This window comes from Schistocerca cancellata, chromosome 8 (assembly GCF_023864275.1).
Source record: "Schistocerca cancellata isolate TAMUIC-IGC-003103 chromosome 8, iqSchCanc2.1, whole genome shotgun sequence".
Classification (NCBI taxonomy): Eukaryota; Metazoa; Arthropoda; class Insecta; order Orthoptera; family Acrididae; genus Schistocerca; species Schistocerca cancellata.
The window spans coordinates 364,783,413-364,797,046 of NC_064633.1; the positions used below are offsets into that span (position 1 = coordinate 364,783,413).

General features: G+C 40.5%; 1 protein-coding gene across 1 annotated transcript in view; it reads left to right on the plus strand.

Annotated features, from left to right (window-relative positions):
- Positions 1-239: 239 nt before the first annotated feature.
- Positions 240-13,634, plus strand: part of LOC126094956 (ubiquitin-like protein 7) — an 88,238-nt gene continuing 74,843 nt past the window's right edge. Inside the window, exons 1-2 of the mRNA XM_049909610.1 lie at positions 240-574; positions 10,779-10,880. Coding sequence (XP_049765567.1) covers positions 433-574; positions 10,779-10,880 — 244 coding nt within the window. The 5' untranslated portion in view covers positions 240-432. The remainder of the gene's footprint in view (positions 575-10,778; positions 10,881-13,634) is intronic.

The following is a 13,634-nucleotide window of genomic DNA, read 5'->3' on the forward strand; positions in this document are numbered from 1 at the left end:
TCACAGCAAAATTGTATGATAATTGTAGCATCATAGATCGCACTGATGATGCCTTAAAGTGGCGCTTTCTGCGGAGGACGACCGCGCAAAGAAACTCGTTAATGCAACGCGATTTCTTGTGTCTTCCTAGATTCGCTACGAATTGCTCAACTGGAGTAACGAAAGAGTTTCCAAGTCGAATAATTATCAAAATATTTTTTTTATTTTAAAATACAGGAAGGTTGACGCCAGTTAGTGGCGTCACTAATAAGATCTTTGGACATCGTCATATACACAAACAGACTACAGAACTTCATAATCATACTTCATAGATTGGAAGATGACAGAAAGTGTAGTAGTTTAATGTTTGTGTATGAGAGGTATAGTTTGAATATCCAAATTGAGGTGCTGCAACGATAGTTCTCGTACTGACTACTACAGCAATTTCTAGAAATGTCAAGAATAGTGTTTGGTATCAGACTTTCACCCAATACATATCAGCGCGTTAAAATTGAAGGGATTGATTTGGAGTGTACTGTGGACCACTTGAAACAAGAAGCTTCAAGAGTGACAAATTTGCCGAAAAGCTTTCTAGGTAAGTGTTTGTATTGAGGCAGTTCAGTATTTTAATATTAATTGTCAGTATTGGGTAATGTCTTCGTAATGTAGTCATACTGAAGATTATGGTTCATTGTCTTTTATGTGAGAAACTTGTTAATTCGGGGCTCAAAAACGGTACCCATAATTCAATCTGTCATTATCATGGAATGCAGGAATTTGCACTGGACTGTTCAGCATTGTGTTAAGAGACTGGCAGAAATCACAACGAAGTCAGGATTGTTAAATTGTCACATTAGGGAGAGAATGTTTCTCATATCTCTCTGTTCTGATGTAAGCGAGACGTCTAGTTATGAGAGGTGAGCTTCAGCGTTATGCCCAAACAGAAACTACTGTAACTTATCATGACGTTGCCGCATCCATTGTTAAGGTAATTTAGATTTGCACGGAAAAAATGATTAAAAAGATGACTATTCGTATCTCTAAATACATATGCGATAACATAAACGTTGGGGTGTGGCGTGTATTGAATGTGCTGTGTTACATCTGAAACAAGAATCTTGAAGTAGAATTTGTGTAGAAGCTGTGTAGGTAACGGTAAGTGTTTTAGTTATGTAGCACGCCTTCCTTGGCGTTCACAAACATGTTTTGCCTGTTGGTACTCAATTGCAAGTATTAGTAAAATAGACAGACATTTCCCGTTTTAAGAAGGCGATTAAATAATTTTTTCTGCTATTCAGCCATTCGTGAATTTTCTGATCTTTTTACATTAATGTCATCCAGTGTGTTACAAGCTTTGACTCCCCAAACCCCTATTTCTGTGGATTGAATATTGGTCTTACTGTTAGCATAAGAGGTCTACATTTTACTGCCAATGTGTGTCTTAGTTTAGTACATATTTTCGAAAACATTTTGCGAGAAACGGTAATCAGTTCTACTTTTGTACTTAGGAAAGCAGTCTAGATTGCACAAATCACATAACTGTTAGTGACCGGTTCCAGTCCAGTGGTGGACAAGCTTCAACTGTACTCCAAAGCCTGATTTGTGCAGACGGGTCCACAGAGCAGGAGATGCAGAAGTCTCCAGATGCTGTCAACAGTTGACAGAATCTGGAGATGTTTGCGATTCCTGCTCCTTGGATCCATCTGCACTTTCAGAGCATTGTCTGAAGATGGTTTGCTTTTGGACTAAAACCAGTCACCAATTCATATAATTTGGGTCTAGACTGTTTTTCTTAATACAGTAGTTTAGTGCACCTGTGTGTGTGTGTGTGTGTGTGTGTGTGTGTGTGTGTGTGTGTGTGTGTGTGTTTAGCAGTTCACATAATTGATATTTGCTATTAGTTCAAGGTAGATGACATGCAAGCATATTGTCTGTGGGATTACAAAGCTGTTTGTTTTGGCTATGTTGTGTACTAGATGGACAGCATTCTGGTCATACACAAAGAGTAATATGTTAAAAGTTTTCCATTTTTGTACCTTGACAACCACTGGTAATACTATGTTTCATTGTACAATAATACAGAGTGAGCACAAAGTCTTGCCCTGATTGTAACAGTTTATTACAAAATAATTGTTTGACATAATAATTTACATTTGATACCATTAGGCTACATAGGTTAGTGTTACTAGATTTTTTTTTTTTTTCAACCTAAGTTAGTAAAACTCAATGTGTGCTCCCTTGGTAGCTCGGAGAATGTCGAGGCAGTATTCCAGTCCCTGCCAGATGTTGCGTAACGTGTTCTGTCACAGTAACTTCAGCAGTTTGTATCCCAGCCTTCAGTTTTTCGATGTCAGCAACTGGTGTGACAGATACTCTGTCCTTGATATAGCCCCAGAAAAAGAAGTCAAGGGGCATAATGTCTGTAGAGGGGAGTAATGTCCAGATTGGTGAATTGGAGGGAACAGTCCAACACCGTGGCCACCCCACGCTCCAGACATTACGCCCCTTGACTTTTTTTTCTGGAGCTATATCAAAGACAGAGTCTTCGTAACCCCAGTTGCTGACGTCGACGAACTGAAGGCTAGGATAGAAGCTGCTATGGGTACTGTGACAGAACACATGTTACAAAATACCTGGCAGGAACTGGAATACCACCTCGACATTCTCAGAGTTACCAAGGAAGCACACGTTGAGGTTTACTAACGTAAGTGGTCTTAAAAAGAAAACTAGTAACACTAACCTATGTAATGGCATAAAATGTAACTTATTATGTCAAATGGTTGTTTTGTTATAAATTTTTATAATCAGAGCAAGACTTTGTGCTCATCCTGTATTTCCTATGTACTGTAAAGAAATTCAAAATTAATGATGACATGGCCCCACATTGAGAGGCAAAATGTCATAAACTGCAAATTAATAAGGCTTCATGCTGGACTCTAAAATGTAATTAAATGAAATTTATTATTGGCATGCTTTCTTGTTGAGCACTAAAATGAAATAAGTTAAGGAACTGAATTGAATTTGTCCCACATTGGGTGCCAAAAATGTAGTAAAAATTCAAATTAATGACAAAGCAAGGAAACATTTACATTTATTCTTATAATCTCTCTTAAAACATCAATACAAAAGTAAAAGTTGGCAATTTATCAAGAAGTGGGCATAACTCTGTAATTTTGCTTGTAAGAGGGGAGGGGAGAACTAACCACTTTATCTCAACACATTACAGACAGTGTTATATGCTTCTGCAGCCCATTTGTGTGATCTTGGCACCATGTGTCAGTCTCGTACTGGATTTCTTGCAGTGTCATGTGACCATTGGTTGAGAGCCAGCAGCTTTCATCTTCATGTGCCACAACTTTGGTTGCACCACCCTAAGCAACTTAACTCCATCTGCACTTCTTGTGTAATGACTCTACAGGTAGAAGACCAATGTGGTGCTATTGTCCTTGAACAACTAGAGGTCACTTGCTAGACCCATCATGCTTGTAGCATTTAATGCCTGCAGTAACTGGCTTACAGAGGCCGTGGCCATTTCATATATTAAAGCTTATTTAGGACAACGAAAACACAATCAGATTTTAAGAATTCAAGTATTAGACCGCAAAAAAGACGGTCCAACATGGAGTGGAAAATAAGGATATCGCTAATTGCCATTAGATATTAGAATGAATGTTATGATCAGACACAGTCTAAAAGCGGAGTAGAAAATATTCTGACACAAGGTAAAGTCCCTACTCTTTATGAGTAGCAGTGTGAGAGTCTTCTTTGACTTTTTATTCAAGAGTCCCAGATAGATCTGATTGCTCTCCAACTGACTGATGGATCTGAGTCAATAATTGATCTCTAGGTTTCCGCTCCTTGGTAGTTTTGTTCATTTTCCCCATTCTGTCCTTCAGGGCACTGAGTTTTTCATCATGTTGTCTTTGTCATTAATAGGCACAATTTGCAATGTCACATAAACAATAATTGCTGCTGGGTAACCTCTCCTGCCAGTCTCCATACAGGGTCGCAACTTCACAACATTGTAGTGGGAAGTCCTTGGGCAGCAGCTAGCTCAAAACCTTGAGAACTTCAAGATCCTTCCTATCCTGTGTCCCATCGTGGCACCTGACTTCATTGGCTGCAGATTTCCTACCAGCTTACATGCTTGATTTTGTTGTGAAGACTACTGAGAATTCCAGCAGGTATTTTTCTTTATTCCTGAGCATTGAGAAGGAAACTTTTTGCTTTCAGTGGAAATGATTTTAAGCCCTTAAGGGGAGTATGTACGTCCTATACCCACAGTGTTAAATTTGCAATATTGATGACACATTATCTTGGAACCTGTGGTAGATAGAGATTTGAAATTTTTGGGATGTATAGTATCACTCCTTTTCTGATTACTGAACCAGAATCAAAATGTACAGAGAAATAATTAGCTAGTTATGATTTTTTTAAAATGTTGTTCAATATTTTCTTTTAAAAGTCCACTTTTTCTTCTGTAAGTAAAAAACAGTTAGAGGTAGAGATGTTTTGGGAGGTTCAGTAGCTGCAGTATACTAAGTGGTAACATAGTGTAAAATTAGAGATATGTATCTGTAATAGTTCCTGAGATAATGGGTCAAATAGTTTTAAAAATGTCATTTCCGGCAAATCAAGTTCAAATATTTTATTTGCTATTAACTTACACATGGAGGCATGCCAGCTTCTAGAAACAGCCAGGCCCATAATTAGCATTATCTGGATCCTGTTCTTGACTATCCTGCAAACCTAGAAGCTGGCTTCTTTTCCTGCCTCTTGCTTCTTTAGTCATTTCCTCTGCTGCACGCTGGGCTTTCATGATCCTAAGTCGATCCATTCGCTGAAAGGCTTGCAGTGTGTTGGCACCTGGAGTGATACCAAGTTCCTCCAGTACACCAATTCTTCCCTTTATACCATCATTAAATGTTATCGCAGCATCACACCAAGCATAGAGTTTTCCTTCCTACAAAGACATTTGTTGGTATGCGGGTCCAAATTACACTATTGAAAGACTCATTCAGGTTTTGTGTTCGACCATGGAGACATTTGGAAAGGAGGTCAGGATGAGCTAATTCTCTATATATTGGTTTAATAGCTTCCATCACTGCAGATGGTATGGTATTTTTGTGCCTAAATTGTTCCTCGCTACCCGCTGCCTGAGCTTTGCGGTACTTGTACATGAATCAGCACCAGTGGACAAAGACCATGTATAAGTGTATCATCAGTGGAAGAAAGTAGTCCACACTGCTCGTTTCATCCCTTGTAGGTCATGTGTATTGTTTCTTATTGCCATTCCATAATAATGCTCGAGTTCATCAATGTTTTGGTCTGTAAGTCTTCCTTTACCATTTAGAGTCTTTCCATCTGATAACTTCTCTTTTCCTTTTGTCTGCTTTAGTTTTCAGACACATGTTCCCTTCCGTTTTTGAACGTGGCCCACACATTCAATCTTAACAATGTGCTTATTACCATAAGGTTGGCTTTCCACTTCCGATTTGTAAGCTTTTGAATCACCATCCTTCCTTTGAAAGGGCACGGCCGACTTCCTTCCCTAATCCGATGAGACCGATGACCTCGCTGTCTGGTCTCCTTCCCCAAAACCAACCAACCAACCATTCACCATCCCCCAAGTACTCAGTGTAACACACACCTCTCTCCTGTTTTGAACGTCTGAATGTAGAAACAACTGCAGTAGCCTCCACACCCCCACTAGTTCCCTCATAATTCTTAGCACAATTTGTTTTATGGTTTCACTTGTTTCATCAACTGATTTACATTGATGACAGTATTTAGTTAGCACTTCAATGCCTAATACTTTACCTGTGTCAACACTAGTTCGACAGTTGCAACTGCATTTTAATATATGTGACCTCTCTTCTGCCATGTGCCATCAACTGCCACAGATAAGTCTGTTGTGTTAATTAATTCTGCTGCTTCTTTAGCAGCAGCTTTCATAGAAGCAACAGCAAGAGATTTGCCACTTTCACCAATTACTTCTGTGTACTTACTTGATCTGGTTTGTGGGTTTGGCAAGTTCAGCGTTGCACATAATACTTCAGCTGCAGTCAAGCCTTTCCCAATGCACCTCATGTTGTTGTTGTTGTTGTTGTTGTTGTTGTTGTGGTCTTCAGTCCTGAGACTGGTTTGATGCAGCTCTCCATGCTACTCTATCCTGTGCAAGCTTCTTCATCTCCCAGTACCTACTGCAACCTACATCTTTCTGAATCTGCTTAGTGTATTCATCTCTTGGTCTCCCCCCTACGATTTTTTCCCTCCACGCTGCCCTCCAATACTAAATTGGTGATCCTTTGATGCCTAAGAACATGTCCTACCAACCGATCCCTTCTTCTGGTCAAGTTGTGCCACAAACTTCTTTTCTCCCCAATCCTATACAATACTTCCTCATTAGTTATGTGATCTACCCATCTAATCTTCAGCATTCTTCTGTAGCACCACATTTCGAAAGCTTCTATTCTCTTCTTGTCCAAACTATTTACCGTCCATGTTTCACTTCCATACATGGCTACACTCCATAAAAATAATTTCAGAAATGACTTCCTGACGCTTAAATCTATACTCGATGTTAACAAATTTCTCTTCTTCAGAAACGCCTTCCTTGCCATTGCCAGTCTACATTTTGTATCCTCTCTACTTCGACCATCATCAGTTATTTTGCTCCCCAAATAGCAAAACTCCTTTACTACTGTAAGTGTCTCATTTCCTAATCTAATACCCTCAACATCACCCGACTTAATTTGACTACATTCCATTATCCTCGTTTTGCTTTAGTTGATGTTCATCTTATATCCTCCTTTCAAGACACTATCCATTCCGTTCAACTGCTCTTCCAAGTCCTTTGCTGTCTCTGACAGAATTACAATGTCATCGGCGAACCTCAAAGTTTTTATTTCTTCTCCATGGATTTTAATACCTTCTCCAAATTTTTCTTTTGTTTCCTTTACTGCTTGCTCAATATACAGATTGAATAACATCGGGGAGAGGCTACAACCCTGTCTTACTCCCTTCCCAACCACTGCTTCTCTTTCATGCCCCTCGACTCTTATAACTGCCATCTGGTTTCTATACAAATTGTAAATAGCCTTTCGCTCCCTGTATTTTACCCCTGCCACCTTTAGAATTTGAAAGAGAGTATTCCAGTCAACATTGTCAAAAGCTTTCTCCAAGTCTACAAATGCTAGGAACGTAGGTTTGCCTTTCCTTAATCTTTCTTCTAAGATAAGTCGTAAGGTCAGTATTGCCTCACGTGTTCCAGTATTTCTACTGAATCCAAACTGATCTTCCCCGAGGTCGGCTTCTACTAGTTTTTCCATTCGTCTGTAAAGAATTCGTGTTAGTATTTTGCAGCTGTGGCTTATTAAACTGATTGTTCGGTAATTTTCACATCTGTCCACACCTGCTTTCTTTGGGATTGGAATTATTATATTCTTCTTGAAGTCTGAGGGTATTTCGCCTGTCTCATACATCTTGCTCACCAGATGGTAGAGTTTTGTCAGGACTGGCTCTCCCAAGGCCGTCAGTAGTTCCAATGGAATGTTGTCTTCTCCGGGGGCCTTGTTTTGACTCAGGTCTTTCAGTGCTCTGTCAAACTCTTCACGCAGTATCGTATCTCCCATTTCATCTTCATCTACATCCTCTTCCATTTCCATAATATTGCCCTCAAGTGCATCACCCTTGTATAGACCCTGAGCTCTTGATGTTCATACAAGTGGTTGTCTTATCTCCAAAGGTCTCTTTAATTTTCCTGTAGGCAGTATCTATCTTACCCCTAGTGAGATAAGCCTCCACATCCTTACATTTGTCGTCTAGCCATGCCTGGTTAGCCATTTTGCACTTCCTGTCGATCTCATTTTTGAGACGTTTGTATTCCTTTTTGCCTGCTTCACTTACTGCATTTTTATATTTTCTCCTTTCATCAATTAAATTCAATATTTCTTCTGTTACCCAAGGATTTCTACTAGCCCTCTTCTTTTTACCTACTTGATCCTCTGCTGCCTTCACTACTTCATCCCTCAAAGCTACCCATTCTTCTTCTACTGTATTTCTTTCCCCCATTCCTGTCAATTGTTCCCTTATGCTCTCTCTGAAACTCTGTACAATCTCTGGTTCTTTCAGTTTATCCAGGTCCCATCTCCTGAAATTCCCACCTTTTTGCAGTTTCTTCAGTTTTAATCTACAGGTCATAACCAATAAATTGTGGTCAGAGTCCACATCTGCCCCTGGAAATGTCTTACAATTTAAAACCTGGTTCCTAAATCTCTGTCTTACCATTATATAATCTGATACCTTTTAGTATCTCCAGGGGTCTTCCATGTATACAACCTTCTATCATGATTCTTAAACCAAGTGTTAGCTATGATTAAGTTGTGCTCTGTGCAAAATTCTACCAGGCGGCTTCCTCTTTCATTTCTTAGCCCCAATCCATATTCACCTACTATGTTTCCTTCTCTCCCTTTTCCTACACTCGAATTCCAGTCACCCATGACTATTAAATTTTCGTCTCCCTTCACTATCTGAATAATTTCTTTTATTTCATCATACATTTCTTCAATTTCTTCGTCATCTGCAGAGCTAGTTGGCGTATAAACTTGTACTACTGTAGTAGGTGTGGGCTTCGTATCTATCTTGGGCACAATAATGCGTTCACTATGCTGTTTGTAGTAGCTTACCCGCATTCCTATTTTCCTATTCATTATGAAACCTACTCCTGCATTACCCCTATTTGACTTTGTGTTTGTAACCCTGTAGTCACCTGACCAGAAGTCTTGTTCCTCCTGCCACCGAACTTCACTAATTCCCACTATACCTAACTTTAACCTGTCCATTTCCCTTTTTAAATTTTCTAACCTACCTGCCCGATTAAGGGATCTGACATTCCACGCTCCGATCCGTAGAACGCCAGTTTTCTTTCTCCTGATAACGACATCCTCTTGAGTAGTCCCTGCCCGGAGATCCGAATGGGGGACTATTTTACCTCCGGAATATTTTACCCAAGAGGATGCCATCATCATTTAATCATACAGTAAAGCTGCATGTCCTCGGGAAAAATTACGGCTGTAGTTTCCCCTTGCTTTCAGCCGTTCGCAGTACCAGCACAGCAAGGCCGTTTTGGTTATTGTTACAAGGCCAGATCAGTCAATCATCCAGACTGTTACCCTTGCAACTACTGAAAAGGCTGCTGCCCCTCTTCAGGAACCACATGTTTGTCTGGCCTCTCAACAGATACCCCTCCGTTGTGGTTGTACCTACGGTACGGCTATCTGTATCGCTGAGGCTCACAAGTCTCCCCACCAACGGCAAGGTCCATGGTTCATTCTATACATGAATATAACATTGCTCTCAAACAAGTCATTCTTGCACTTTTCAGAAGTCCAAAATGATGTCGAGAGCCTGCAAACGTCGCACTGAATATCAAGTTTGTTAGCCAGTCCAATCCTTGCATATGAGTTCTCAGAGATGCTAATTTGCCCACCACAAACCTTACATGTCACAGCATCTTGCAAAACCTGTCCTAACACACTCAAATCTAAAAGAACATAACCTAAACTATTTTAATCTTTGCCAATAAATAAATCCTCATGGTCTCAAAGTTTCCTCTTCAAAGCACTAATAGGCCTGTCCTTATCACAGGTCTATGAAAAATGTATTTCAGGATCAACACTGGATTCAGATTTTGTGATATGCTGATTTCTATGGAAATGTCACTTCTTAAAACAACCGTTTCTTTTAGTCATGTTGAAAAGAGGTATAAGAGCGTATAATAACACACCAAACCACTATGTTTTCAGTTCAAAACATATGAAACACTACAACCACAAAGTAAATAAACAAAATGCATTTGCTACACCGCCATTTCTGTTTACACAATGCATCCAACCTCTTAACATGAACATTAACATGATTTCAAGGAATAAATAGCTGAAAACCACAGCCTTCTAGATTGAATAGTTCAAGAGATAGAGATACTTAGGCAAGTCAGTGCAGAACGACCGTATAATTTTACACACGCACTATTAACTTTGAAATGACACAAACTACACTTCCAATTGGAATTTTTTGACAAATAATGCATCAAATTATTCAGGAGAGATCAAATATTAATAAGAGATAATAATCCGAAAATGTCACTTTTTGACCAATTCCGCCATACATACTCCCCTTAATCAAGTGTCAGTTGTTCGGCAGTCAAATATCAGTCAGTCTTTAAGCGAGACACCCCTTTCAGAGCTGGTCTTCGGGTGGGTCTCACTGTGCCCAGGGGTGGCAGTCCTGTGTGTCTGGCTGCACAGTATTATAGTACAGGATGAATAACAATGAGAACAGGCAATAACCTTATCTAAATCTTTGATTAGTTATTATAGGTCTTAGAAATACAGCATTGGAATTGTTGAAGAAATTAGTGGTGTATTTGTATAGGCTTTTAAAATTACACTAGGTTTTCTGGGAAGCTCAGGTACCTAAAATCAGCCTTTATCGTCAAGGAAGACCATCCACACAAAATCATTAAGGCTTTGGATGCATTGAGAGGGCAATCCCATCACATTTGCAGGCTATCTAGTGACTGATGACCATTAAAGAAATGTAAATAAATTGCCCTGATGAGACTAAATGAAGCCTCAGATTTGGTGGGGGAAATTCAGTATCAGTGTTTCTGTGGAATAGGTTTGAAAATATTAGTTATGTATTGATTTACTTAATTGCTTTCAACAGATGATGATATGAGTTGTAATTTTGCAGTTTTATTTTAGAATTTACTGTAGTATAACTGCTTGCTGTTCCAGAACTTGTTTACTGTGGGAATATCCTTGAAGATGAAGCCACCCTTCGAGCTTCTGGACTTAAATCTGATAGTACAGTCCATGTTCTGAAGAAGAGAGAAAAAGGTATGTTGCTACTAGGTCTTCTCAGGAGTTTTATCTTTGTTTTTCAGTTGAATATGTATTATCATTAGTGAAAAAAGAGTCACTATATTCAAGTTTCTGATGAGCATGGGATTTGCAATACAGAAGGAATCCTTGTACAACTTTTGTGTGTGCCACACCACCTGTCGGCTGTGATCCATGATGTCATCAAAATGACACACATGCCTATTTCGGGTCATATGAATGGAATCATCAACAAAAGGGGGGGGGGGGGAATCTGGTATTGGAAGTATTACTTAACCTAGATAGCTCATTGCCATACTACGAATCCATACATAGCTCCTAAAACTGGTACCAGAAATTTCAGTTGACCTATATAGCTCAAGTGAAATCTACAGCATCACAAAACCACACACATCTCAACAAATCCAGTATTAAACACTTCACTTCACCTGTATAGCCAAACTGAAGTCCACAGTACCACAGCACCAAAACTTGCACACATGTCTAATGTTTAAAACCTAACCTCACCAATGTAGGTGAAATGAGCTCCATGATACCAGCCAACCACAATCCAACCTAATTACCTACAACTAACATCACAACCCAAAAATTCATTAAAAAAACTGCATAGACACTAATTTCGAGATACAAATAACACACAGTGTCTGTCAGACTGTCAGCGAGAGCAAACCGCTAGTTCCTGCTACTAATAAGGAGAGTACACCATTCGCTTGTTACATATTTTTACGAGCTTCAAACAGGAGCGACTGCAGTAATGGATAGAAACTGTGATTGTTGTGTACAGATGCGAGCTGAGCTGGCGACCCTTCGCTCACAGCTTCAGGCTGCGTTGGCTTCCGTCACACAGTTTGAGGCTGCTGCCAAGGGGCATCACTGTGGGGGATCGGACGTGGGGATGCGAGGAACGTCGAACACGTCTCACGTGTCCTCCAATCGGTCCGCTGCTGTGACCTCCCCATGTACTGCCTGCACTGAGGTTGACCCCTCACCTGTGGTCGAGTGGGAGATCATTCCAAAGTCTGGCAGGCAGCGGAAAACTTTCCGAGGGGCCGATCGTAGGGCTTCCCCGGTTCGTTTGACAAACAGGTTTCGGGCATTATCTGTGGCTGACGATGTCTCTGAGCCAGATGCAATCGTCCACCCTGTTCCAGAGGAAGCTTCTTGGCCCACAAGGTCTGCGCATTCACAGAGGGTGGGTTTGCTGGTAGTTGGGAACTCCAATGTTAGGCGCATAATGGGGCCTGCCCCTTAGGAACATTGTTGCCAAGGAGGGGAAGGAAGCCAGTGTGCATTCTGGGGGGAGTCATTCTGGATGTGGAAAGGGTGACTTCCAGATGCCATGAAGAGTACAGGGTGCAGCCAACTGCAGTTGGTGGCTCATGTCGTTACCAATGATGTGTGTCACTTTGGATCGGAGCAGATTTTGTCTGGTTTTTGGCAGCTAGCAGAAATGGTAAAGACTGCCAGTCTTGCTTCCGAGATTAAGGCGGAGCTCACCATCTGCAGCATTGTTGATGGAACCGACTGTGGTCCTTTGGTGCAGAGCCGAGTGGAAGGTCTGAATCAGAGGCTCAGGCGGTTCTGTGACAGTGTAGGCTGCAATTCCTTAACTTGCACCCTCGGGTGGTGGGTTTCCGGGTTCAGCTTAATAGGTCAGGAGTCCATTGCAAATAGGATGTGGCTACATGTGTAACGGGGTCTGTGTGGAAGGGACTGGGTGGTGTTTTAGGTTAGAGGGTCTCAGGGAACCACAGAACAGGCGTCCGTCAGAAAGTGGACAGGTAAAACACAGTAAGGTAGTTGTAGAAACGATTGGTATTGTAGTTGTAAATTGTCGTAGCTGTGTTGCGAAAGAACCAGAGCTCCAAGCCCTAATAGAAATCACAGAAGCTAAAATAGTTGTAGGTACAGAGAGCTGGCTAAAGCTGGAAATAAGTTCAGCCGAAATTTTTTCAAACTTTTTAACAGTGTTCAGAAAGGATAGATTAAATACAGTTGGTGGTGGAGTATTTATTGCTGTCAGAGGTAGTTTGCCTTGTAGTGAAATTGAAGTAGATAGTTCATGTGAAATAGTATGGGTAGAGGTTATACCTAACAATCGGAGTAAACTATTAATTGGATCTTTTTACCGACCCCCGACTCAGAAGACATAGTTGCTGAACAGTGCAAAGAAAACTTGAGTCTCGTTTCAAATAAGTACCCCGCTCATACAATTACAGTCGGTGGTGACTTCAATCTACCCTCGATATGCTGGAAAAATTATACGTTTAAAGCCAGTGGCAGGCATAAAACATCATCTGAAATTGTATTGAATGCTTTCTCAGAAAATTATTTTGAACAATTAGTTCATGAGCCCACTCAAAGCGTAAATGGTTGCCGAAGCATACTTGACCTTTTAGCAACAAATAATCCAGGACAAATAGTGAGTGCTGTGACGAATACAGGGATTAGCGACCACAAGGCAGTTGCTGCTAGGCTGAATACTGTAACACCTACAACCATCAAACAGAAACACAAAGTATATCTATTTAAAAAAGCTGATAAAAATGCTCTTAACGCCTTTTTAAGAGTCAGTCTTCACTCCTTCCGATCTGATCATGTAAGTGTAGAAAAGTTGTGGAATGTTTTCAAAGAGATAGTATCAACAGCAATTGAGAGATACATACCACATAAATTAATAAGTAATGGTACTGATCCCCCCTGGTACATAAAACAGGTCAGATCATTGTTGCAGAAGCAAAGAAAAAAAGC